A 26,827-nucleotide genomic window follows, 5' to 3' on the forward strand; every position below is an offset into this window, starting at 1 on the left:
TTTTTTCTCACTGTGCAATGTAATAATATTCGTTTTGAGCAGTTTCCAGCATCCATGGACCAGGCACTATGCTAAGCCTTTGAAATGATAGTTTGTTGTTTCTAACTCTTAGTGCCCACGAGGGAGGTGATATGTTACTAGCCATATTTTCCAAAGGAAAGTTCTAGGCTGTGGTGAATAGGCTGTGGTGACGCTCCTTTGTTCTCTATCACTGTTCCCTCATGCCTGCTATGCAAGAGGATTGGAAAGGAGAACCTCCTTTTAGGTATTTTTAGCTTTCAAAGGTATGGAATGAAAAGTTGAATACCTGGACTCCAACATAAACTGAGTTACTGATTCATAAGTTCAGAAGCTCCCAGTACAGCTGTTGGTAGGTTACAGCCTGTGTACATGCTACTGCCTAGTTGGAAATACTGGTTAAAGCAGGGAATTGTTAAAAGTATGCCTATCTGAGGTATTGAAAACATGAGTAGACATTGCTGCTGTGGGTCCAAGGTCTTTCCTGTCAGTGGCTCTGCTTCCAGTGCTGCCTGGTGTCCCTGGCGTACACTAGGGACATCCCTGGCACTGAGTGAGTCTGGTTGGTGATTTTGTCTGATTTCCTAGCTGTCACATCAAACCCACAGCTTTCTTCTTAGTGTCTTCTTCTTCCGGTCTTTCTAAAGCTGTCAGTTTTTCTGCTCATTTAGTCAGCTTCATAGTGGAATAAGTCAGTTGGCTTCCGAGGCTCCTGGAGATGCAGTGAATTCTGGTTCAGCATGAAGTCCAGCATGAAGTCCAGCTGGTGGGAGCAGAAAGCATAGATAGCAAAGTGATGCCCAGCTCGTCCCAGTGGCTCCTGTCAGCCTGGTGTTGGGAACACTGACAAGTGGTCAATCCACGAGGTCAGTTCAGGAAAAGTCATGGAGCGTGCCTGCTCTTAGGACACCATTTGGGCGGCACACCTTGAAAAGTTCTAGTCGTTTGTTACATATGAATAATGTCCTACAAATGACCTAATAATAACATGAAGCAGAAATTAAATCCCTCAAAGCATGGCTGTACATGTAAAATTAATGTGATGGTATAAAATATAATTAAAAAACAATTCTGTTTTGTAATTTTTACATGTGGCTTTAGCTCAGTGAGTTCTGTACCTGCCTTTACCTCTTTCTCTCAATCTCTGTGGAAAGAGTATAGCGCAGTGAAGACGAGTTTGGCCTAGCACCAAGGCTGTGTGTTGTTACCTCAGCCCCTTTGAGTCCTCATTCCTCTCAGCTGTTTAATGTGCCCCTGACTCCACTGTGCCTGTCTCCATAGTAATAATAATAATAATAAATCTCTTATATGATAAATATTATTATTATCACCTTTACTGAAGCACAGCCTTCAATCAATATTATGTGTAATATTTAATCATGTTCAGCTGATTAAGTTGTAATCACTTTGATATTACATTATTTTTATGAACATTATTATCCTGTAGATATAAACTTTAGAGACCACTTGATTCCAACAGAAAAGCTGGGTTTTGCTGGTTAAATGCTGGGCAAAGAGAGGAATCATCCCTTCACCTTAGATAAGCAACATCCATGTTCTTTCTTCTACTGCTTCCTCTGTCTGCTCTTGTTGGGCTTTTTCCCCAGCATGAAGTGGCACTGGTGATGTAGTTGATACTTACTGTGTTTCTGCTTTATGCTTTATGGGCTCTCCTCACTTGATGCTTTTAGGAAACTGCCATGAACCTGTCATTGTGGGCATGTACAAATGATAATACTATACGTTCTTTTTTCCTTTGAAAATGTTTGAAGTTTTGTGTTCATTCTTTCTTTGGTCACCACAATTAAAGGACAAGGAGATTTATAGATGGCAAATATTAACCTGGAGAAACTAACTCCATGGTTGCCTGTAGTCAGCATGGCTTGTCAGGAAGGACTCTTTCCCAGCTGTTCCCCATGTCATGTGGCCCTACAGTGTGTTCCCCGTTGCTCATTGTCCAACACGAACTGCCACTGTAAGCCAACTGATGAGAAACTAATATCTAGTGAATCTGATAACTCTAAGCCAGTGGTCTTACTGTTCCTCCTTCTTTTTCTAACAACACACAGTGAGGAGACTTGATGGTGAGTGAAGGAAGGCAGGGGCCATGTGTCCTAGTTTCATAGATTGAGAATCCCACGTATGGTTTAGTCCCTAGTTGAGCATTTAAAGTCTGAGACTTGTCTCTGTTTAGGCAGAAGCAAGCAGCCTGGAGAGCTTAGACCTTGCAGAGGTGGCTGGGCCTTGGATCAGAAAGAAAGGAGAGCCCGAGGAGCAAACCCAGCCGCATGTGTTCCCAAGTCTGCGTATGCTGTGGAGAACAGTACTATGGGATGCCTGTGTGTTACGGGGTTCTTCCTGGGTGCTTGGTCTGTGTTTAATTTTCGAGACCCATTGTTTCATCTTCAGGTACAGTCAACAAGACTGCTCCCAAGCATGCTGTGCTCTTACATGTGACAATTAACTCACCTTCCATATGTGATGTAAGTAAGACCTTTTTATTAGGGTTATGCCAATTGGCCATCTTGTTTGAAAGCAGGTGTGGGAATGTGTGGTCCCTCACAGAAATACCGAGTGTAAATTTGTTGAGAGGTTGACTTTGGTAAGTGTTTTGTTGACTTTTTACACTAGGTGGTCAGTCCTTCCCTGTGCTGGCAGGCTAGCCTGGAACTCTTGGGCCCAAATGAATCTTGTTTCAGCCTTCTAAGTAGCTGGCAGTACAGACAGGTGTTCTGTACCCCGTTGTCTGCCATCTTTATATCTGAGCAAGGATACCAAGCCACCTGCATAATAAATACAGTGTTAATGTTGCGTCTTTGGAAGCAAGAATCAGTTCCTTCCTTGGCAATGATTCCCCAGCCTCTTTGTTATCTATCACCTCTTTTGTGCCCACAGAGCATTTGGACTCTTGAGGTGCCCAAGCCATCACAGATGAGAGGTTATGAGGTGCTGAAAGGGCACACACTCTCTTCCATATGCTTTTAGATCAAGATGGGCATCAAGAGTCTCACATGGACCTTATTCAGAGCCATCCTTTAGAACCACTCATATAAAAACAGTTTGGCAATTGACTATGAGGTAAAAGCATAGTCCATTTCCTAGGTAGAAAGTTCCATATAAGAGATTTATTTTAGAATTTGAGGCAATAAAGTTATTTTCTGACTGTTTATCAGATGCCCACCTTTTGATGGCAGGTATATTTGTGTGCATATTTTGTTTAATATATGTAACTTACTATCTCAAGACCTATAGCTAAATTTAATATTCAGCTAGTCAACCTTCAGTATAACACACATTTGCTTCTTCATTCAACTTGTTTTTCTAGTCTGCCTTATTAGTGTGGCTTTTCATAGCCCAGTTATCTGGAGCCCCAAAAAGGTCTTTCCAGAAGTTATATTCAGTTGTTTCTATTCAGTTGATTCCTATTATTTAGTCACCTCTGTTTTCAGGCTTTCTCAGGTCTTTCCACAAGTCTCAGCATCTGTTTTCTGACTGCACAGGGATGGCTTTGAGTCATCCTTTCTGACACGCTGCAGAAGTTGTGACTTAAGGTTTTTTGGTATTGCTCTCCTTATGTAAATACTACCACTGTTACAAGTTGATTGTTACAAGATCCTCTGACTTCATTCTTCTCAATCTTCCATCATTTTGGAAGGCCATCAGATTGTAGCTACAGTTCTTTATGCCCATTATCAATCCATGCATAGCTGCAGGTCCTCCTTGTCTCTTGCTGGAATTCTAGCTGTAGACTTTTTAAGTCTGTTGAGCCATATGTAGTTGTCCCTGTTCAGAAGCCAGTCTTTGCCAGGGACCGTCTTTCATTTAACTAGCCAGGTTGTCTGATAGGCACCTGTGGGGTATAGATGGAAAGGAAGCAGAGTGTGCGGAGCAACCTTGCAGCATTAGAGGACAGGGGAGAGGAGACAAAGTTAGACAAGGAGAACCTCAGACAGGGTCATGTTAACAAACATTTTGTCTGGTGTAATGGAGAAAGATGAACAACAGATAAGTCCCCACCAAGGCAACAAGTGCCTGGCCATGTTATTTCCTGCCCCGCCATCTTCCATGATCGGGTCCTTACTAGCCAAGGGCTGGCAGAGTATGTGTGACTCGCTGCCTGACTTCCACAGACAGACCCCAGGGCCAGAGACTCAGGCAACTGAAGCAACTGCAAGTTCTTCCTACAGGGCACTCAGTGTTGTGTATCAGTGGCTGCTGCATATAGAGGCGTGCCGAGCCCTCATTCTAGCCAGGAGAAAAGCCAACTTGAAACCAAAAGATTCAGACGAAACCATAAATGGAGCTGGGTGTGGAGGTGCACACCTTTAATTCAGCATTTAGAGGTGGTGGCAAGCTCTAATTCCAGGCTGGCCTGTTTACACAATGAGTTTCATGACAGCCAGGGCTACATAAAGAGACCCTGCTTCAAAAACAAAAACACCTCCCCCTTCCCCAAGCATAAATAGGTTAGCTTGTTACAGGAAATAGTATGGCAATACAGACACTAAAGTGTATTTTCTAGTCCCAGGACTACTGCTAACACTTCTGTACTGGTTTTAAATATAGAAGTAAGCACGTGTTCATTTGTGTACGTACTTAGTTCAGATAGTCTTTCAGACCTATTCTGTGAGTTCTTTCCATGTGGTTCTGAGGGACTCCCTCAACACTGACAGGCTTAGTGAGGGTCATGGCTCCACCAGGTGGCGTCTCTGTGGCATGGGAGGGTAGCAAGCAGGGTAGACTCCTGTCCTCTTGCTAGCTATAGAATCTAGTTATTGTTGTTATGATAAATGAGAAACCTTTAAATGTTGATATTTATGATTAAAACTTATAATCTTTAATCCCTTTGACTCTTCTTTCTGGAATTTCATTTGAGTTGATAGTCGAATGCTTGGATTTGCATTTTAAATTTTTATTTTGTTAAAGCTGTGTGGTGAATGTGTGGTGTGTGCACATGTGCAATGATGTAGCTGTGGATGCTTAGGCAGAGGTCAGAGGAAGACTTAGGCATCCTGCTCCATTACCTTTGCTGTATTTCTTCATGACAAGGCTTCTTACTAAACCTGGTACTCACCATTGGCTGGATTGGCTGGCCAGCAAGTCCCAGTGACTCTCCTGTCTTGGTCCCCACAGAAGGAGTTACAGGCCCAGGCCACTGTGCCCAGCTTTCTCTGTGGAGATATTTGAATGGTGACCTGTTACTCAGTTCTGTGTTCTGAGCTTGGAGTAGTGTGGCAGTTCTACTTACACAGCCCTTTCACTGAGTTTGTTTTTTTGGGCAGTTGTATTTTTGTTTTCCTGTATTTCTCCTGACAGTGTTCCCTCATTGCTGTCTTGTGTTTGCTCTTCTCCCCACTTTAGTGGTATTATTTTTAGATTTTTTTTTTCCTGAGCTTTCTTCAAGTTATCTGTGTCTCTGGAGTTGCGTATTCTACTTTTCTTCTGTTTTGTTTTTTGTGGGTTTTCTGGTTGTCTGATTCTGTTTTCAACACAAGTGCAAGTGTGACCTGAGTTCTTCCGAGCAGCTCTGAGGGGCTCTTGCTCCAGCGTGGCCTCCCCTAACACAGACAGAGCTAGCACTGGGAAAGTTGTCACTGTGGGGTGAAAGGGCAGTGAGCAGGGGAGGCAGGAGAAGGCCTGACTTGTACCTTGGGAGCACCTCCTCCCTCCTCCCTCCTCCATGCATACAGCAGTGTTTGCTTCCCTGTCCCCTTGAGCACTGTAAGCCTTCCATCTGGTCCTGTCCATAAAGGAGCCCTAACTGTCCTCCAAGTCTTGCCATCTTCCAAGCTCAGGCCCTCTCAGAACTCACTCAGTAACCATGGTACCCTTGTTTCTATGGGGCACTATAGGGTTATATTTTGCCACAGCAATCAAAACACACCTCAGCAACCAGGACCACAAGTTAGATTGCTTGTAGAATGTCTTATAAGTGAATGTTTGATACCAATGTGTATTTTGAGATGAGGGACTTGGGTATTCTATGTAGCATTGGGTATGATGGCTGAGAGGCCCTGTGTATGTGGCTTTGTGCTACTATTCTGCAGATACCCAGTAATGATTGGGGTTCCTTTTCTTCTCTCTTCAGGAAATGAGACCTCAAGTAGTTGTGTGGTTATAGTGGTTTTGAGAATGAACCAACCACCAATTGATCTCTGTACGAACAGGAATCCCTCCCTGTGTCTGATTTTCACTATTGTGAACTCACATAGGTGTATGGATGGAGTTGCTAAGGCTGAATTCTAGCATTGCCTTAGCTACTTTCAACTTTTTGTTTAACATGTACTGGAATATAGTTTTTGAAAGATAACTATTAGACATTGTCAATAAAAACCTCATAATTCTGTAACTCATTTCCCCTTTATTTAGATAGTTTTATATTTTTTCTGTTATCACTTTGATGGAGTTTATTAAGGTTAACATAATAATAAAATGTGTTTCTTGTTGGCAGGTAAGGCGACTGTTGGGGTGTGCTTAAGCAAATGCTGTTTGCTTTTGGTTGTTTGGTTGTTTGATTGATTGATGGATTGAGTTTTGCAGTTCTAGGGATTGAACCCAAAGACTCGACAATGCTAGACAAGCAAGCACTCCTTCCTGTAAGATTTCTCTCCACTCCTTGAAAATGTTTTAAGTGGCAAACCTTGATTCAGCTTTTTTTTCCCCTACCTCTCAAGCCAACCTCCCTCCCTCCCTCCCTTCCTCCCCTTTCTCTCTCTTTCCAGTCAGGGTTTCATTATCTAACCCAACTAGTGATTCTCCAGCCCCACGTCCTCAGGATTATGGCGTAGCCCAGCATGCCTACTGCTCCATTTTCAAGAGATGCCTGTCGAGATGACTTGGAACCTCCGAGTGCTGAGTGCTTTATAGCTGTGGTGCTCACTCTTGCACAACAGAAATCACAGCCTCAGTGCAGTCTTTGGGACAGAACCCTGGCATGTGGCCAGCCCTGCACACATGTCCCCATTGGTTCCCTGCCCTTTTAACTGAGGTACCCAGTCCTGGGTTTCCATGGAAGGTCAACCCTTACAATTAGAATAAGCTCTTTGGGGATGAGACAGGGATTCTATGTGGCATGCTTCTCTAGAAGATTCTTTAAACAGATGGCTTTTTAAAAACCTCCTATCCTGCCAACTTAATTTTTATTTTAAAAGCAGCTGTTTCCCACCTCATTTCTGTTGCTGTTGTTTACAGTTGTCAGTTCTTCTTGCTTTGTCTTCTCCAACACTGATACCATTGAAAGAATGCAATACACAGGAACAGATAGAACAGGAGTGAACGGCTTCAGGAAACCCACGCTTTGCTCAGGCTCCTTCCGAGATTCACTCAGATTCTCTGGCGAATGGAAATATTAGAAGTTAGAGTTGATAGGGTAAGCTGTAATGACAGTGGCCTGGCTAGGAACCTACCAGGCGCTCTGCTTCGTGAGATAGCAAGTGTGGAGTGTGAGAAAGGGTGAGCTGATTTCCATTCGGGCTTGTACAGTGGCCTGAGCCCTTGTCTCCTAGTAGGACCACTCACTGCCCGTGTTTGCCGCTCTACCCCCACCATGTCACTTACTGTCTTTTCTAAGGAAATGGGGGAGTTTCAGCTGTTTTTCCGTGGAGTCAGTTTGGGGAACTCTAAGATTAGAGTTACTGTGTTTGTGGCTTTGACATGTGTTGCCATGCTGGTTCCTGTAATGCTTGCTGTCAATCCACACTTCTGGTCCCAGTGTGAGGAATCCCTCTACCAAGGGTTTCATTGTATTGTTGTTTTCTTTAAATCTCAGAAGTTGATTGCAGTTGTGTTAGGCAGAAGGTAGCTATTTTATTTGGTTTGTCATAACTTGTGGTTTTACTGTTTATTTTCCCTATTTAAAACTTTTGAGTTGATGGTTATATTTAAATATTTAAGCCACAAATTATAATTTTATAAATTATTGGGTAAAAATTAAGGTGTATCTTAACTGTTCCTAATTGTATTCAGTCTAAAGTACAATGTCCATAAGAAATACTAACACCCAGATAACAAACACAAAAACCAGCACGAGCAGTCCAGAAACAGCTGCTTGAAGGCCTTGAGGGTCGACCTTCCTTTTCTCCTTTACAGTTAAAGTGCCAGGGGCAGCCTGGACACATGTATGTCCAGTAGCTTATAAAAAAATGTAGTGACTGTATTTGACACAGTTACTGGAACTCTCAACCATTCACTTTTCTCTTTACTAATGTCAAATACTCAAAATTGTGAATTTATTGACCTTAAATAAATCCATTTTATATAGAATGTCCCAGAATCAGTTGAATTCCTGAGTATTCTGTGTATAATTTTGTTAGATTTCATAATCCATAAGAAAATGTTAGGGGCTCTGGGCATGATGCTGTAACTGCTGTGTCTGTTGTTGAGTTTGGTTCCCCAGAGACCATGTAAAGCATCAGTAGACATGGCGGGCCACCTGTGATCCCAGTCCAGAGAGGAGGTGGAGCCAGCAAATCTGCAGAGCATGTGACTAGGTAGACAAGCCAAACATCCAGCTCTTGGTACAACAAACCCTGCCTCAATATGGCAGATGTTGAACAATCTTAGAAGAGATCCAGGATTGACCTTGAGCCTCCACATGCATACACATACATGAGCCCATATGACCACGTACATATGAGCATACCTCCACAAATGTGAGCATACACCACATATATACACAAACAGATACATATGTTAGAATACTCACTATAACAATTGGGAGGAATCAGCATTATGGGATGGCACTAATATGTCTCCTGTCAGCATAGAAAACATTTTCATATCAGTGAGTAAGGCAGAACATGTGACTTAAGTAAATAGCACATCTCTCTGGCACCAAATTTTGTATAGCTATTTTTTGTTTATAAAATGTTAGAGAGTGAGCTTTGATATCATTAGTGGATATGCTTGAGTTGCTGCTGTAGTTGAGTGCCGTGACTGTCCTGAAATCTCTATAAAGGAGAGAGATTACCTTACTCTCATGGTTGATGTGAGTGCTTGGTGGAGAGCTTTGCTTTGTTGCCTTGCATCCCTGTAGTCTGAGGATCCACGTGCTGGGCTGCTGCAGTCACTGTGCTGACACTGTGCCACGGAGCCATCTCCCAGCAGCATTTCCAGTCATCCTCCCCCTCTTCCTCCCATCATGTTCTTTATCTGAACTTCTTTCTCGGCTCAACGTCTTCTCTGGCTTCCCTTTCCCTTCCATTTGTCCAGCCCAGAAGAAAGGCAGAGCCCACTGTGAGTCTGACTGGAAAAGCTCCCTATTCTAGCCAAGATGGAGGAAGATGGCTGATACAGAAGGGAAGAAATTTTAATTATTTTCACTTATGCATTCTAGAGCAGAGGCAGGGATGCTGAGATGGAAGGACAGAGGCAGATGTGGCCAGATGACTAGACTGACCGTGTAAAATCTGACACATTTGTCTTGAGATCAAAATCTAAAAACTAAAACTCAGTGTATGGTGGCCTGGTAAACTAAGCTTGTCTCTCCTGGGGACAGTACATCACATTAGGATTTTATACTGTGTGAACGTGTGTCATGCTCAGGAGAGGTCTACTTCTGTCCCCAGAGATCTGTAAACAAAGAGAGGGGCTGCACTCACCTGACCTGACCGTACAGTACACTGGACTTGCAGAGTCTGATGCAGATAGAGTGATCATCACCTGGGGAGCCAGACAGCCTCTCCAGGCTCTGATGCTGCTATGGAAGTAATAACTAGAATTCCTTGTTTTGTAAAATTATGTCTGTATGAAGAGATCTCTCTAGCCTTATCAGGCCAGAGAGGGGTGTGTTTGAAGATAATAGAGTCTGAGGGAAAAGTGTGTGAAGTTAACTGACAAAAATTTATCTCGTTACCGTGGGCTCAACTCTGAAATAACTGGTGTGTGTGTGTGGGGGGGGGAGGAGATATGTACAAATATATGTCAGGTTTAAGTAGTACAAAAAAGAAATGTGTTTTTCAATTTTTACTTTTTAGTTTTATTATAGCTTACTTTATATAGAGTTTAGTTTATTTTTAAAATAATACTTTTATCTCCCAATTAACACTAAAATGACTTTAAATTTATGCTTTTTATTTTCTAATTTTTCTACACCTTTGTATTTGAGATGTATGAAAGAGTTGTTTTCACTGATCTGTTGGGAATTCTTAATACTTTCCAAGTTTTACTTTACTATGTGAACTCCTCCAGTGCACTCCAGTTTTCAACTGCTCTGTTAGAAGACACTTCAGGGGCACTCCAGGTGAGACCACATAAGACGGTGACATAGTCAAAGTATGCTTTGTGGGAGTTTGGACAACCAAAGAAATTTAATTGGCCCTCACACGTGAGAAGTCTGGGTCAAAGAATGACCCCAGCTAGTGAGGACAGGTCATAAAGACCTGTCAGGGAGCCATGGACAGAAAATATCCAAGGCCTCAGAACTCATGAGTACATTTAAGCTTTATGGATATGGGTCTGGTTTACATTTTAGGAGGTGTATCTCACTGCCCTGGGAACTTGGGGGACAGCAAATACGGCAGACATGGGTAGAATGAGCACAGGGTGGGGGTTAGGAGGAGCCCAAGCAGACAGTTGAGAGACTATGGCTGGACACAAGGGGCATGCCTGGTCTCACCTGACACTGGGTGAGAGTGAGAACTGTGCAGTTCCTTGTGCAGTGGAGAACTCAGAATGGATGGATTACCTAAGCATAAGAAATAAAACCAAGCAAGAACAACCAGAGTGGTCAGAGGACGGTCAGAACAAGGTGATTTCATATTATTCAGGAGTATGGATGTTCTTTCTATTTAAAAAAAAAAAAGACCATCTGGATTAGATGTTCCCGAGTTTGAACAAAATAAAAAAGAAAGGTACTGTTTGTTCTCCCTCTGAGGCAGCCGGGTAGTGGAGAGAGTTACAGGGCTCTAAACAGAAGTTTCCAGTGGGAAGAAGAGGATAGAGATGGACTGTGGAAGCAGAGGAAGCATTAAAGATAACAGGCGTCTATGTGTTGCTAGAGGTGCAGAGTGATCCCAGGCCAGGATGGAGGGACTCAGGGAAAGGGAGGGCGAGGCTGGCTGAGGCAAATCTGTGCACATTAAGGTGGCGGGTGCTGAGGTTGCTGCTTTGCTTTCCTGTTTCCATGTTGACAGCATTAGTGCTTGCTGAGGTTGGGGAGGGGCGCGGGGGGGGGGGGGCGCTGCAGACACAGAAAGCTGACCAGGGAAGCAAGGCTAAGGGAGGAAGCCTCAAGGCTAAGGTTACTGATGACAAATCTGGAGTGGTGTGTCTCCATGAATTCCTCCTGTTGCTGAAGCAGCTGCCCCACCCATCTGAGACAAGTGAAGTGTGTATGAGCTAGAGTGTCTGGATACAGCAGAAGTCCAGAGTGTGTGGCCCACATGCCCCTCTCACAGGCCCGCTCCTGCCACTGTGCACTGGGAACTGAAGCTGTCCTGAGGGTCTCTTAGCTGCTTGAGTAGGTGGTTCCGATGCTGTCTTGTTTTCCTTTAAGTTCTTGTCGGCTCTTTTATACTATTTCTGTCTCCCCACTTTCTGTTTTTTTCCTTGTTGTCAGTTGTTCTATCACATTGCTGTCTGCATGCAAGTCTGTATCAGCCCTACACCCTGGACTTTGTCAACACCGGGACTTATCTGTCACCTCTCTGAAATAAAGCTGTGGGCTGGAAGACCAGACAACCAAGCTTGTTAGAATTGTGTGCAAAGTAAGAGTAACTATCCCGTGCGCGTGCGTCTCATGTGCTGTGCTTTGAGGGTGTACGTGAGTGTTTGGATCCTGTGCTGTTATTGGCTTGTTTTTCAGTTGTTCGTGTGTGAAATGCTTGTTGCCTGTATTACCATTGTGTTGTCTTAGTTTGAATTTCCATGGATTATAATATTCTTAGAGCCTGTGATGTTTTTGAGTCTATCTCTTATAATTGTATATTAGTATTTTTTTGTAAAGTGTTTTCATGAGCATTTCCTAAATTTTAAAACCATATAACTAGATATATATGCTAAATTACTTATTATTCTCATGGATTTTCAAATACTTATATATTTTATATCGAAATAACATGTTTTCAAATATACATTTTATATGCCAATACTGTACCATGTCATAACTTATATAGTCATGTCATGTGTAGATGACATAGAACAACTTAAAGCAAATGTTTTGGGAGTTTAAAAAGTAAGTTATCTGCTTGTCATATATTTTTGTGTTGTACGGATTTTCCCATCTGTGAACATTTCATGTGCATATCAACAGTTTTAAGCCTTAGAGGTATATATTCAAGTACCAGTAAGTATCAGTTTTATTATTTTCTATAAATAATTCCTTTCAGGGCTAAGGATTGACTCTAACTTCATGTATACTAGGCAGTCACCCCATCCTGAGCTGCACCTCTCCACTAACAGTTAACTTAGCTTTGACCCCTCCCAAGGCCATGCTAAAGCTTGGGGCCTTGAACAGTTGAGAGGGTACACTGTACTCTCTCGGGTATGTGACCACAGTTTGTCTCATTCCTTGGAAATTATTGACAAGGCCAAGAGCCCTCTGTCCAGCCTCCTACTTCCCAGGCCATCGTGAAGCCTGTTCCTCTGAGCTCCTCTGCCTGGAAACAGGGGGCTGCTCAGTCTCTTCTTTCCAGTGCAGGGGCATCACTGTAACCTGGAAGAAGTCCCTCTCCTCAAACTCTGTTGTATGTCTACATAAAACATAAAAAGCCCTATCACAGGGTACACATGAACTGTAGCCTGTGAAAACGGGGGGAGGGGGATATGGAGAGAGCACATTAAACACCTAGGCTGGTGCACTGTAGAGCAGGCAGAACCCTTCTCTGGGCTGTCCTCCCAGCAAGCCTGTGTAGCTCAGTGTTTATAGCTCAGTGAAGGATGTTAGGGTTTGTTAAACATACATATTTCTTACCAGTAATTTCTGGGAAGTGATCTTGAACCCGAAGAGAATATGATATTTTGCAGTGTCAGATAAATTTTCTAATTTTGTTTTATCTTGTTTTACCTAAGAACACTGGAACTATTTTGGGGCTGATGAGAACCTCGGTCCAGTGGCTGTGAGCATTCGAAGGGAAAAACCAGAAGACATGAAGGAAAACGGGTCTCCATACAACTACCGAATAATATTTAGGACTAGTGAGGTAAGTGGCAGGTGACAGAAGTGAGGGGATGGAGTAGAAGCAGTCACTAGCGATTGGAGTCGCGGAGATCGTCACGGAGGCCTTGGAACAAAGAAGGAGCAAGGCTGGGGAGATAGTTGAGTTCATAAAGTGCTGGCTAAGACTTGAGGTCAGTCCCCAGCACCCGGGGATTGAAAGCTGTCATGGTAGCGTGTGCTTGGAATGAGGCAGAGATAGGCAGATCCCTGGAGCATTCTAGCTAGACAGCCAAGCCTGCTTGGCAAGTTCCTGGGCAACCATGTTATTATTATTATTTTTTTTAAAGTGTGGATAACATCTGAGGGTCTGAGGGCTGATACCTGAGATGACCTTTGACCTTTGCACGTATGTGCATGATTAATACTCGGAAGAGGGATCTGTTCTTTGGGTGGGGATGCCTGGGAAAGGTGTTGCTTATGGCTGGCATTTGGCCTAGCTCGCAGTCAGAGTGCAATGAAGGAGTGGGGATTCCTGTGCACAGAAGGACAGGTCCCGAGGAACCTGGAACCCTGCAGAGTCACAAATGAGTAGTTAAGAGTACCTCAAGGTGCCAGAGCTCTCACAGGTGAGAGAGAACACCTCAGGCTTCTTCATTTAGCCTTCCCCACTACTGCGTAGACATTCACTGATCCAAGAAGTTTCTTCCCCTCACTGTTCCTTGTGTGTACTCTCCAAGGCCTAGAACACAGTTATTAGAGCCAGAAAACAATCTATTTATGAGTGACCTGGCTCTCTGAGGTCTTCAGATACTTTGGTTATTACTTTATTTACATATTGTGAGCTTGTGTGTGTCAGGAGTTCAGAGGACAGCTTGCTGGCATTGACTCTGCTCTTCACCATGTATGTTCTGGAGACCAAACTCAGATTATAAATCTTGGCAGCAAGTGCCTCTCTACAGAGCCCTCTCTGACCTGTCAGAGCTCTTTTGGGATTAAATATGTGAACTTTTATTTTAAGATAAAAAAGTTCCAAGTAAAAAAAAAAAAAAAAAAAAAAGCCGGGCGTGGTGGCGCACGCCTTTAGTCCCAGCACTTGGGAGGCAGAGGCAGGCGGATTTCTGAGTTCGAGGCCAGCCTGGTCTACAGAGTGAGTGCCAGGACAGCCAGGGCTACACAGAGAAACCCTGTCTCGAAAAAACAAAAAAAAAAAACAAAAAAAAAAGTTCCAAGTTTTTAAGAAAGGGAAAATAAAATAGCTTATAAAACACTTAAACCAAAAACCCATGTGGACAATTTGGAGGGTGTGAGGCCTTTGCCTTTTCTTTCTAAGCATGTACATAATTATTTCAACTATCAATGTATTGCCTCAGCCCCTAATTCATTTTAGGATTGTTCCTATAGATCAATGCCTGATATCCCTGAGGTCAAGAAAATAATGATTTTGAAATTAGTTTAAATAGAGTGTTTGGCTGTATTTCCCTCATTGAATGCAGGGCAAGTTTCAGGGGTTGGCTTCCCTTCCTAATTGTTTCTGAGCATGAACTCTCAGGAAATTAGAAGTAAGGTTTTGAAGGCAACACTCTAACATCTGATGTGTTGTTTGTAGTGGCAGGGAGGAGTGGCTAGCCTGCCAGCATTCTCGGGCTGCTGAGGCAGCACACTTTCCCTCTTCCCAGATCTATCAGACTTCTCAAACCACCCCTGTCTAATTTCCAGTTGGTTTTCTGTTGCTGTCTTTATTCACTCTCTAGGAACGCCCCCACCCCTGTGTGTGGCATCCCTGCAACACACAAACACACACACACACTTCCAGTTGATGCTCCATCTTTAGCTTTCCTTTCTTTGTGAAGTTGTTTGGCCTTTACCATGCTCTTGTCCCTGTGTTGAGCAGAGATGGGTCGTCTTCTCTCTGTAGTCCCCTTTGCCCTCAGACCCTGCACTGATGCCCCTCATCTTGCATGGCAGTCCTCTCCCCCTGTCCGGGGGTCCCTTGTGCCCTGCACAGTATAGCAGTCTCTGAATCCAAGTGGCTCTGGTTTTTCCCGTCTGCTTTTTGTCCTCTCACTGTCTCTGCCTCAGTCACAGGCCTAGCCTTCTCCCAGGCCTCATTGAGCCAGGCCTTTCCCTTAGTCTTCGGCTGAAAAGCCCAAGTGCCACACTATTCCAGTGTAAGCCATGGAGAACCATTCCACTTGCTATTTAGGGTCAAATTTAATAACCTTCAATCCCTGGCTATGTCTGTAATTCTGTCTGTTTGGGTCAGAAATCCTGATATCGTACTTGACTCTTCTCTTCTCATTCCTGCCCCAAATTTAGTCTTGCCACAACCTTTGTACTCTTGACTTCAAATACTGTGTGTCTGGAATTGAAGTACTTCTATCCCCAAGGCTTAGGCCTAGTCCAGCATCCTTCCATCCAGCAGAGAATCTCTCTAAATGCAAGCCAGATTTCCTCATTCTTCTTTAAGAATTCTTTAGCCTTCTCCATCCTGAATAGAGCCAGCCTAGGAGTCAGTGTACCTGCTGGGGTGCCTTACCCATCCTATAACTCCCCAGGCTCCATCCTTCCTAGCCATTTTGGCCTTCTCCCCCCTGGCTGCTTTGTTCCTCCTACGGCATCAGCGTTCTCAGCAGTTCCCCAGGCTTCCAGAATTCTCTGACTCACGCTCACATAAGCCACAGGGCCCTTTGCTGGCATAGATCTGAATTTTCTGCTCTCTCCCATTGAATTCTAATCTCTGATTCCATGTCTTTTTGCTAAGACTTAACACAGCTTTACATACTGTTCTTATTATGTTGTTTGTTTTCTGTCTCTCCCATAAAAATGTAAGCCTCATGAGAAAGGGGGCTTGGATGTGTTCATGACTATACTATGAAATAGTCTCTCTGCTGGGTGAGGGTGGAGGAGTACAGCTTCTGATTCTTGAGTTCCATCTTAGTCTTGACTTGATTTCTCCAAGTGTGTCTGCCATTTCTTTTGGAAACCCGGTGAGACCGCACAGTGGAGTCAGGGGCGCATAGTGCTGTCCCATCTTGGTCAGCCTCAGCAGGTCTGCATTCCCACTCCCACTCAGGCCTTGACTTTCTCTATCTGTGGCTTTGCTCATGTTCCCTTTGCTGGTTTCTTTTTGTAGAAATGTTCCTTCATTCTTTAACACATGATCTGAGGTCACCTCTTCTATTAAGGTTTTTCCTAGTAGCCTGGGCCACTGTCATTCCGTTTCTGCCTTTGCATTGTCTTGTTGTTTTCTTTAATGAACAGGCTTCCCTAGGTTCGTGTTTGTGTTTCTCATCTCTCCCTGATACTGCCACACACATTCCCAGACATGTATGTAGCCAACACCTTACAGCTTCCTGTTTAGTGGAATCTCCTCTGTGTTTCACTTCTTAGACTGCCAAATAGTAGCTAAATTCACGAACAGTTTTGCCACATAGACTTTTTGAAAATCAAGACCTCTTTAGGCTTCATGCCCGGCTTTATGTTTCTCTAGCAGATCTCTATTACTAGAGAGCATTATTGCTGGAGTTAGTATTTGATAATAGCCAGAGTGTTTTAAGAAAAGAGAAGTCATTTCCAGTGCTGTTGACTGCAGTCATTGCTTAGATGATATGAGCAGCTTATGCTTTCGGTTAGGAAATAGAAAGCATCCGCCTCCTCCCTGTCATCATTTAAAAAGTGTACCAACCACATTCTCAGTGTTCTTTCAGGGTTTCCCTGGGATGCCTCCCCTGTTCCTCAGTGTGCTGCCTGGCACTGTTGAGTGATGCAAAGACCTTGAGCTCACTGATCACTGTGAGGGCAGGCTGCCTTTGTCACTTAGGTAAATAGCTCAGTACTATAATAAACATGTCGTTGTGAGTTCTTAGAAGTGCGTTGGCTGCAGTTTTCATGTATAGAGCATCCTGTATTATGTCTCCCCCATGTACCACCTCACTGACTTGACCAACCACCAGCCATTGCTTAGCCTGGGGCAGAGCTACTGACTCGGCTTCTGGAGCCTAGTACATACTCAGTATCTCATGTTGTGAAGCCTCACCATAGCCCTTGTCTCTCTTGTAGCTCATGACGCTGAGGGGGTCTGTCCTGGAGGATGCCATTCCCTCCACGGCCAAGCACTCGACAGCCAGGGGATTGCCTCTGAAAGAGGTGTTGGAACACGTGATCCCAGAGCTCAACGTGCAATGTCTGCGCTTGGCCTTCAACACACCCAAAGTCACAGAGCAGCTCATGAAACTGGACGAGCAAGGGGTAGGTGTGCAGTCCCTGCTGCTTGGGTTTCCTTCTGGGCTTCCAGTATAGACCGTGACGATTCTTCTTAGGTGGGAGAACTGTCCCCTTTATTGTAAAGGAGATTCTTTGTGATTGTTCATTTGACCATCTCTGATTTGATCTCTCTATGACAAAGCTGATAGAGGGCTTTATCTGTGTTCTGCTCTTTCTGTGGTCACTGGCACATGCAGTGGATTTCTGAGTATGTGGGGGGAAGACATAGTATTACGTGTAACAGTAAGTATAATGATGTTATTACATTACTAATACTTAGAGTGAGAATGGCAAGTACTGCTGAATGTGTTCCTCAGATGCTGTCTGGGGACTTTAAAATATGTTATCTCATGTTATCTTCCGACCTTGAGAGAATGGTACTGTCCCATGTTATCTTCCGACCTTGAGAGAATGGCGCTGTCCCATGCCCATTTTAGAGAAAAGGGATCTGAGACATAGAGAAATTACATAATACTTCAATTTCTCACTCTATAAGCTAGAGAACCAGGATTTGAACACAGTTACCTGACTCCAAGCATGTGCTGTTAGCTGTTAGCCACACCAATTCTAAAAGCTTAGACTTAAGCCTGTGAAAAAGCCTGCTTTTTAATGCTGCAGAGATGCATTTTACCTAGGACTTTTAAAAATTAAAACTAGGGTATGAGAAAAGTAGCTTTGTCAAAACGCTCAAGGTTGCTGCCTCCATTTCTGTGTTCCCGACCACAGTGTCCTTTGATCAAGGTGCTTGGGTGAGGAGATGCCTGTGTAGAGAAAGGAAGGGGCTGCTGTGACTGGGGACCACTGCCACTCAGCAGCGCAGGTGCATCCTGCTCGCAGGGATTGAGCACACACCTTGTAGACATTCTGCCTGTGTAGCGTTCCTCGGAACGCCTTCCGTGTTTTAGACATTTGTACCCTAGCAGTGGGTAAAAGTAGCTTGAACATTGCAGGTAAAATGTAACTAGGTATGATGTCATTTGTGAATAAAATTTTATCTATGTTTTATTAACCCAAAATTCTGATTTTACTAAACTAAAGTGAACACCTTCCAAAAATTAGTGTCATGGTCTTTAAGTCTTTCCCTCCATTCACTGAACATATAAGGTGAACTAGAAGTTGGTAGAGCTTCCTGAATCCTCCTCCTCTGTCACCCTTACACAGTGTATCATAGCTGATGTCCCTTCCGTGTAAATACACAAAGAATTTTGGGAGTGTCCATTTGTCTGTGCTGCTGTAGCTTTGACACACTGCATCCTTCAGAAGGTGACTGCGTGAGCTGGAGTGCTCAGGACGGCCTTCCAGCACGCACTCTGAACATGAATAAAGGAGGAGGGTGTGGGGTGGCCAGTGGCTTTATTAGTCCAGTCATTTCAATTACTGTGCTTGCCCAGGAGGGAGAAACCCGCTCAGGCATTGATAGCACGGTCTTATACTTAACATTCACAATCTCCACAGATCAGATTGCTTCATAGAAAGACGGGGTTTTATTGCCACTTCCCTTGTTTTAAACATATTAAATTTAAAAATTCATGCTCCAGTTGTGCATTTTTATGGGGCGTCTGGCACATTTTGTGTCCTCTTAGTGATTGCAGTGTGGGGGCCGCAGATGGTTGTGACCCGTGATGAAGTGTAATACTAAGTATAGTGATGGCAGTTCATGATGGCGTTACGTCATGGTCCCTCCAGTACAGGAGCATCGCAGGGACTCCATGATGAGTTTAACTCAGTTACATTTGTTTAATTCACAGAATTGGCCATTATTCTCTAATTATCACTTCCCTATTTTTGGTTACTAAAATAATTTCTTCCTTCATAAATTATTAAGTATAATATATGACAATGGTTTTATTTGGTTAAATATTACAATATGGCCGCCAGTAGATCTAACTGGCTTTATTTTGAAAAAGATATCTTAAATACATTATTCCATAATAGAATTTCACTGTAAGCAGCCATTTCGCCAGGTAGTGGGGCCTAGCAGTTAAAGCGTGGCATTCTGTGTGAGCCGCCCGCCCCATGCCTGACTTTCTGTTGTCTGTCTTTGTCTGGGATCCACTCACTGTGTCTTCTCCATGCATGGCCTTCCAGCTAGAGCCATGGTGGTGCCTACTTCACACGCGAGGTGGGAATGCCTTGGAGCCACTTTGAGGAGTAGATTCTTTTCAAATATGCACTTTGAAAAGAAATTCACTGGGCACACACCTTTAATTCCATCACTCGGGAGGCAAAGGCAGGTGGATCTCTGTGAGTTTAAGGCCAGCCTGGTCTACAGAAGAGAGTTCCAGGCCAGCCAGAGCTACACAGAGAAACCTCATCTTAGACCACCCCGCACGCTCCTCCCCCACATCACCAATTAAAAAAAAAGAAGAAGAAATGAAAGAAAAGGAAATGTATGCACGTATGGTGCATAGCACATACTTATTGTAACATTTCTGGTTTCTGTCGTTCTTTTATCTTTCTTAAACTCAGGCATTCTGTGTATCCTTGCATTAGATTCTCAGTTGCTACCAGGAAACTGGACTTACTAAAGGAACTTTGCAGTCTTACTATATTATCTTTTCTACCCTTATTAAACTCCTAGAAAAAGAACACAAAACAATTGTCTACTATATTGTGGCATTTGGCCTTTTGTGCTTGATTCTGTCATGAGTACAGAAAGCAAAAATGAAATAAGCAGATTTTTTTGTAAGGTGTACGACAGCATGCTGCCCGCACATCTGTCACTTGCCTGTCATTTAACTGAGATTTGGTGCATGCCGGAGTTGACTCTTGAGGAAGCTCATTTTGAGACGTAAGTGAATGCTCTGTGCTTGTCCAGTCTCCTTACTTAGCTCTTTTTGAATGGCTATTTTAATTGTGTTGTTATGTGAAATGAGAAGCTATAAATCGATTGGCAAGAGTTTCACACTGGCTGCAGTTTATTAGAGTTCTGAAATTTTGTTTTAACTTTGGATTTAGTTTACCTGCCTTATTTGTCAGGTCTCTACCACCCCTTCGAGGGTATCTGTAGGACAGAGGCAGACGAGACAGCATGCATTGCACTTTACTGCATTCTGATCTCTTTGCTGACATCATCTGATGCCATCCTCAGGGTCCAGGTATTAGCTTGTCTTATGTTCAGAGCAACTGAAGTCCCAGATAGTTCAGGCATGTTCTGTTCTCTCACCTCTTGCTAGGGCCGGACACTGGCCACAAATCTGTATAAATACTGCCTTTTAAAGAATTGCAATGTTTCCTTTCCTTTTTCTTGTCTCGAAATAACTCTTTTTCCCTAAAGGGAATTGTGAAGTGGGAGGACTTTCACTATTTATTCTGTGAGCTTTGAAATTGTTTGGTCACTTGAGGTACTTTTCAGTTATGTCAGTCTTGTCTCCAGCAGTCAGTCAGATCCACCTGGGCCTCATCTACTTCTTGCATGGGGAATGATACATTGTGTCATGACCTGTTTTCAGGAGCTGATAAATGTGTAACACTCAGTACAACTCTAGGCGCTTGAAAAAGAGTCAAGGAATCTTAGGTGCTATTGATGGAAATAAAAAAGTCACTGGTTATTTAAATGCATTGTCCTGTTTCATCTTCGTAAAGTCCTTTGGGAACACTCCTATTAAAAGTAAAATATTGTACTCTACAAGTAAGGGCAAGTGGAGCAACTCCACACACACACTCCTCTAGATTGATAAAGACTGTGGGAAATAAATAGGCCAGTAAAACACAGCTCATATCCATGAAAGAGACAATGCCATACAGTATACCGTAACAGATGTCAGACCTTACGTAATGAACTTAAGATAATTGCAAACAGAGAGATCAAAGGGCGTGAGTCAGGATTGGCTGACAGGATCAGAATGAGGTGCCCCTTGAAGGGCAGAAGGACATGGTCAGATGTTCCAGACCAGAATCAGTAGGAACAAAGTCAAAGGAAAGGCTCCATGTGTTCACAGAGCAGCAAGCAGGCTCACCGAGCAAACTGAAAACTAGGGTTGAGCGTGACTAAGCCAGGTGCTGTGTGGAATAATTTGCATGCGTTATCCAGGTACAGACTTCATAGCCCACATTCCTGACCCCTTTGCTGTGTGCCCCAGTCTACTCCTCCTAGAATGATGATCCAGATCTTAAAGGCTTCAGCACTCAGCATGAAGTAATGTGTTAAACCCAAATAGAATAGAGTAAGGCTGGCTTACGCATGTCAGAAGCTCACTTGCTAGTTTGTTGTAGAGAGAATCAATAGTTCTGCTTCATTGGGAAATGTCAAGTCTCATATGCCTGGTAGTGATTTTGACTGAATGAATATTCATTTTAAAAGGTGTTCATTAAGAATATGAAAATGAAGATATGTTGTTTTTCAGTTTTTAAAGCGATTACTTTTCTAGTTGAAGTTAAAGAGGAGGCATAGCCATTGTGTGGGGCACCCATGGCACCTGATAAGAGTGGCTGTCAGGCAGAGGCCCAGTTCATAATGAATAGCACTGCTCCTTGGATAGCATGTGAATGGAACGCTGGAGAACCTGTTCACTGCCATGGGGCATTATTTTATTGTGAGGCTAAATGAGTTTGCCCGGCCACTGTCATCTTTATTCAAGCAGCCTATTTTGAAAAAATGACCCATAGGGGAAACATTGTATATAAAACCAATTTTCTGTGAGTGACACTTTGGCAGAACAGTGACACTCCTAGAATTTAAACCTCTTAGATTATGAGAGTACCCAGTGCCATCCAGAAGGTACCAGGTGACTCCTGGACCTAGACAAGCATTCTCAGGAATTGCACCCGTCAGCCCTCAGGACAGTGCTGCTGCGTGTTTTGTGCCACCCATCCATGCCTGCCTGACTGAGGCAATGACAAGATAGCATTGGGAACCGAGGCTGTGTTAGGAAGGCAGTTTGCACTGATGAAGCCCTGAAAGACCAACTCACAGGCAGTAAGGGCTCTTTCTGCATAGTCTGTCAAGTAGCTGTCTGGTGGACAGACAGTTCACTGTTCTTGGTTTTAAATTATGGTTATCTTTGAAATTCAGCCCTCAAGTGAAAATTTAGGCCTTCTCTCCCACGTAATGAGTGAGATGCCTTCAGACAGTCCGAAGCGTAGGTGATGTGGCCGTGCTTGAGAATCTCTGTGCTCCCGCTTCCTATCACCCCCTGTTCCACCCAGCACGGAAGAGCCATGGATCCCTGAAGCACAGCATTACTGTGCTTTGCTTCCAGGTTTCCTTGGACCCTTCCTGTTTACTTGGTGTGTTTTATAGACCTTCCCATGCATCCAGAGGTCTAGTCATGTGACTGCCTGATACTCTGTTGTGTGGCTCTGCCACTGGGGAGGTAATAACTTCAGCTTCCTCTTTGAGGAACAGTGGAGTGATTTCAGTCTTTCACAAACTAGGCCTGAAGAAGACTTTTTCCTACATAATGGAAAATCATCTCGATGTCAAGTTAGATGTATTTATTATTAGCTCAATACCTCCAGATGAATCTTTTCATTTTTGGAGATGTTTTTCACAACATACCTTAGAATAATATTAGATTATGTGTTTAGAATATTTTATTTACATTATGCCAAAGATAAAAATAGATTAGCATAGACTCTGTGCAAGTGTACATAATTTTGAAATTTGTCAAATGAACCACTTTCCTACCCAGCCTAATAGCTATGTTCTTTCTCTCCTTCCTCCCTTCTTTTGCATTCAGTTTTTGTTTGTAATTACCAATGAGGATAAAATTTTAAGTCTTGGATAGACTGAGAAAACATCAGTACTGACAATAAAGATTTTCTTCTTTAGGAGGAAGTCAGAGAGTTTTGTTTATGAAGGCCAAACCAAAATGAACACTGTCCAAAAATCCCCATTTTCTGTAGACAGAAAGCTCCTTGTAGACCAGCTGCCTCTCACCCCCTAGAATAACCAGGGAACCCAGCAGGAGAGCATTTTATGAAAACAGGTTGAGAGTCTTGCTTCTGAAAAGGTAGAAGAAGGCCTCCCACTCTTTCTGCTCACTACAGCCAATTTAATGGCTTGGACATTATATATAATGAAGACAGAAAAACAAGGTTGGAAGGTAGATGGGAGGTAGGCAGGAGGTGGGAGGTGGGCAGGAGGCGGGAGATGGGCGGGAGGTGGGCTGGAGGTGGGCAGGAGGAAGGAAGGAGGTGGAGTGGTTATGGATGGCACACTGATGAGGTTCTGGCTTTTCTTTTTGGCTCCCAGTTTGGTTTTGGAAGAGGCCAAACACTGTCAAGTCCTGACAAGCTTGGACAAAACTTTTAAAAATATTCTATAAATAAAACAGTAAAACCCTAAACGGAAGCGCCTCCTTGTGCTTAGGTGACTCTGCTGGAGGGGACAGGTTGGGAGCTGGACTTGCATCTCTAGACCCTGTTCCTCACATGGTGGCAGCAGACAACAGGTATTTAGGAGGTCTCTTCAAGGCTTACCTGCACTGCTGTGAAGCCACATAGAGGCTAAGAATGGTGTTCTCCTGCTCCCTGTCCTCAAGCCACAGTAGCATCTTTGGAGGCCCTAGTAGGCTGCCAGGACTTCCCTGTCCATCAGTGGTTAGCTTTGTCCTCGGATGGCAGGAGGGGCAGGAGAGGAGCAGTCATTAGAGTCTTCTGTGCATGAGGCAACTGGCTTACCTTGTTCTCCCAACAAACACTGCACACTTGAGCCATGGTAGAGTCTGGTGCCACTGGGATGATGTCACCATTGGCCCTCAGCAAGATGACAGGAAGCAAGAGTCTAGAGACTTTGGAGAACTTATGTCCCATGCTTTGAGAACTGTGGCACACTGAAGAACTCTTAACATGTCATACCTCATAAACATCTAGATGAAACACTTAATTCTAAAGGTTTAGAAAAACTGGGTTAACCTTGTGGGGCTGGTCACCCCAGTGTTCTTATGGCCCTCTCTGGGAAGATGAGTGAAATGCAAGACTTGATAAGATGTGCCCAAGAGCCATATAACTGAGGGCTGGTTCTGAGCTCTGGCTGGACCCTCTTCCCAGGAATGCAGGAGTTCTTGAGTCAGGTTGTACTGTTTCACCAAGTGCCCAGAAAAAAACCCTTTCATATCATAGAGGTCTTTTTGGATTTTGGAATATTTCAGTAGACTACTGATGGAGCATCTGTATTTAAAAATTTAAGAATGTTCAGGTTGTATCTGTTTCTTGATTCTGTGTGGAAGTACCTACTTTATGAAAGGAGGAGTTTGGTACTGCTGGTTCCAACCAGTAGGCTTACCAGTGCTTCTGCTGGTAGTTGAAAATGGCTTCATTTTGCTGATGTACGGCTTTAGTTGGACTGACTGTGGTTAATATATATATTTGTGAGGCCTGGTGCTGCACGCCTTTAATCATAGCTCTCAGGAGGCAGGGGTAGGTGGATTTCTATGAGTTTGAGGCCAGTCTCATCTATAAATTGAGTTCCAGGTTAGTACTACATAGGAGCCTATCTCAAAATACAAATAACCCAGAAAATAAACATTTGCTAAGTGACCAGACTCTTGGATCAGGGACCCATAGGAGCAGCTTGCCTGAGGCACAGAACTGTATTCCATTACTAAAAAGCCCAGACGTACTTATCAACAAAATTTACACAGCGTAGACCCCGCCTGTGTCCAGGGTGGCACTCAGTTCATTGTTACTGCTTTGAACTTTATATTTAAATACTATATATTCATTTTCAAAGCCCACACAGCTATGTGTGCCTCTCAAAGCAAACTGATCCATTTCACAGAATATGCCTGCAATCCCATGGTGCTCACAGATTGACGCTGATGCTGGCACAGGTGACACTGGTACCCTGCCTCTTCTCGGGACACGTTTGTGTTATGAATACCAGCAGGAAACAGTCACTAGCTAAGGATTTGAGGAGTCTTGAGTTCAGAGAATGCCACCTACACTTAATTTCATTGGAGCAGAAATTAAGTTTATAGTCATTTTGTCAGTTTCAGAGAATAGAGCAGGTGGCATCTGGCAGTTTTAAAGTGAAGAAAATGTGACAATCTAGCAGATTTCTTAATCCTCTTATAAAACACTGTTCCTTTCAAAGCAGGGAAACTGGAAACCAGCTGGCTGTCTTCGGAAGTGACCATGGCATGCTCAGTGACAGAAGGGCACATTGTGTCCTCCTGGAGCCTGCCTGTCTGGTGCTTTCGTTCTCCTTACTTATCTTATTCCACAGTAGACTCTTTAACATGATAAATGAACCTGTTGAATTTTGCAGTGAAACCTTAGGCCTGTAAGAGGTTCTTTAAAATAACCTTCAAACCAAAAGGGAAAAAATGCTTCCCACTGAGCAGGGCGACTTGTATTTGTGGCCTGTGCAGGCTGATCTGGGAGGTGCAGCCAGACAGCACAGAACTCCCTCCTGTCTCCAGATCACTATCTCTGAGTTCTGCCTGTAGGGTGAGGAGGTGCTGCCATTCAAACTGCTCTGTTCAGGACTGCCTCTGTAATGGGCAGAGGGCATACCATTCCCTACTTCCTCTCAGAGATCTCATAGGACTCTTAGCTGGGTTCTAAAGCTGGGATGAAACCTCTCCTTTCAGGGTTCTCCTGCTATGCTAGCGTTAGCAGCCAGCTGAGGCAGGGCTGAAGTGTCAGTGATTATACTTCGATATTTTCCTCGCTTTTTTTCCCCTCCTAAGTGTGATAAGCAAAACAAAAACAAAAAACAAAACTAAGCAAACCAGTGTATGTGTGTTACCATTAAAGTGAAGTAAGACTACTCCCACCTTACATGCTGTCTTCCACCAGTGCATAGTAGCTTGTTTAGCTCTTTGCAAGGTCGAGACTTGGGCTTTACTTTGTCCCCATGTGTGTAGGGACAGGTGAGCAGAGTGACTTCCTGTCTGGGTATGGTGAGCTTTCTGTTACCTCAGGAGGGGAAAGGGACAAAAAACAAGCAAGCACCGGATGTCTTTCTGAAGATGCTTTCTGTGAACCATGTATGTCATTTAGAATGTTGATAAAGGCAGAACATGCATAAAGGTTCATAGCTCTCAAATGGCAGGAACCTGAATGTGTCTTCAGAAGTCAGCAATTTTCAAATTGTAGAAGGATAATAAAATACATGCACAACATGTTAATATTCCCAGTGTGATATGGGATAGCACTCCACTGTCAAAGACATGAATATTTATGCAGGGAAAATATGAATATTCATACCAAGAAGAATAAATTAAAAGTTAGGATGACAGCCCTTTATCAATTTTTGCTTCCAAGTATGTTTGCTTAAATTGATTTCTTTTATTTTCAACTTGAGAATTGCAAATAAATGGCTTTGGATACATATGTTACGTGACAGACACAGAATAAAGGAAGATTATGAGGCAGGCTTACTGGTGCACCCCTTTAATCCCAGCACTTGGGAGGTAGAAGGCTCATCTCTTGCAAGATCAAGACTAGCCTGGTTTATAGAGGATGGCCCAGGCCAGTAAGGGCTACACAGAGAGACTGTTT

General features: G+C 43.6%; 1 protein-coding gene across 11 annotated transcripts in view; it reads left to right on the top strand.

Annotated features, from left to right (window-relative positions):
* The window catches only part of Sipa1l1 (signal induced proliferation associated 1 like 1), a 275,601-nt gene that overhangs the window by 167,435 nt on the left and 81,339 nt on the right, over positions 1–26,827 (top strand). For all 11 annotated transcript variants that reach the window (XM_029484700.2, XM_029484698.2, XM_021178588.3 and 8 more), the window contains 2 exons: positions 13,027–13,157; positions 17,174–17,362. In XM_029484700.2, the coding sequence (XP_029340560.1) occupies positions 13,027–13,157; positions 17,174–17,362 (320 nt within the window). The remainder of the gene's footprint in view (positions 1–13,026; positions 13,158–17,173; positions 17,363–26,827) is intronic.

The sequence above is a fragment of the Mus caroli genome, unplaced genomic scaffold, assembly GCF_978045245.1.
Source record: "Mus caroli unplaced genomic scaffold, Mus_caroli_1 scaffold_14, whole genome shotgun sequence".
NCBI lineage: Eukaryota > Metazoa > Chordata > Mammalia > Rodentia > Muridae > Mus > Mus caroli.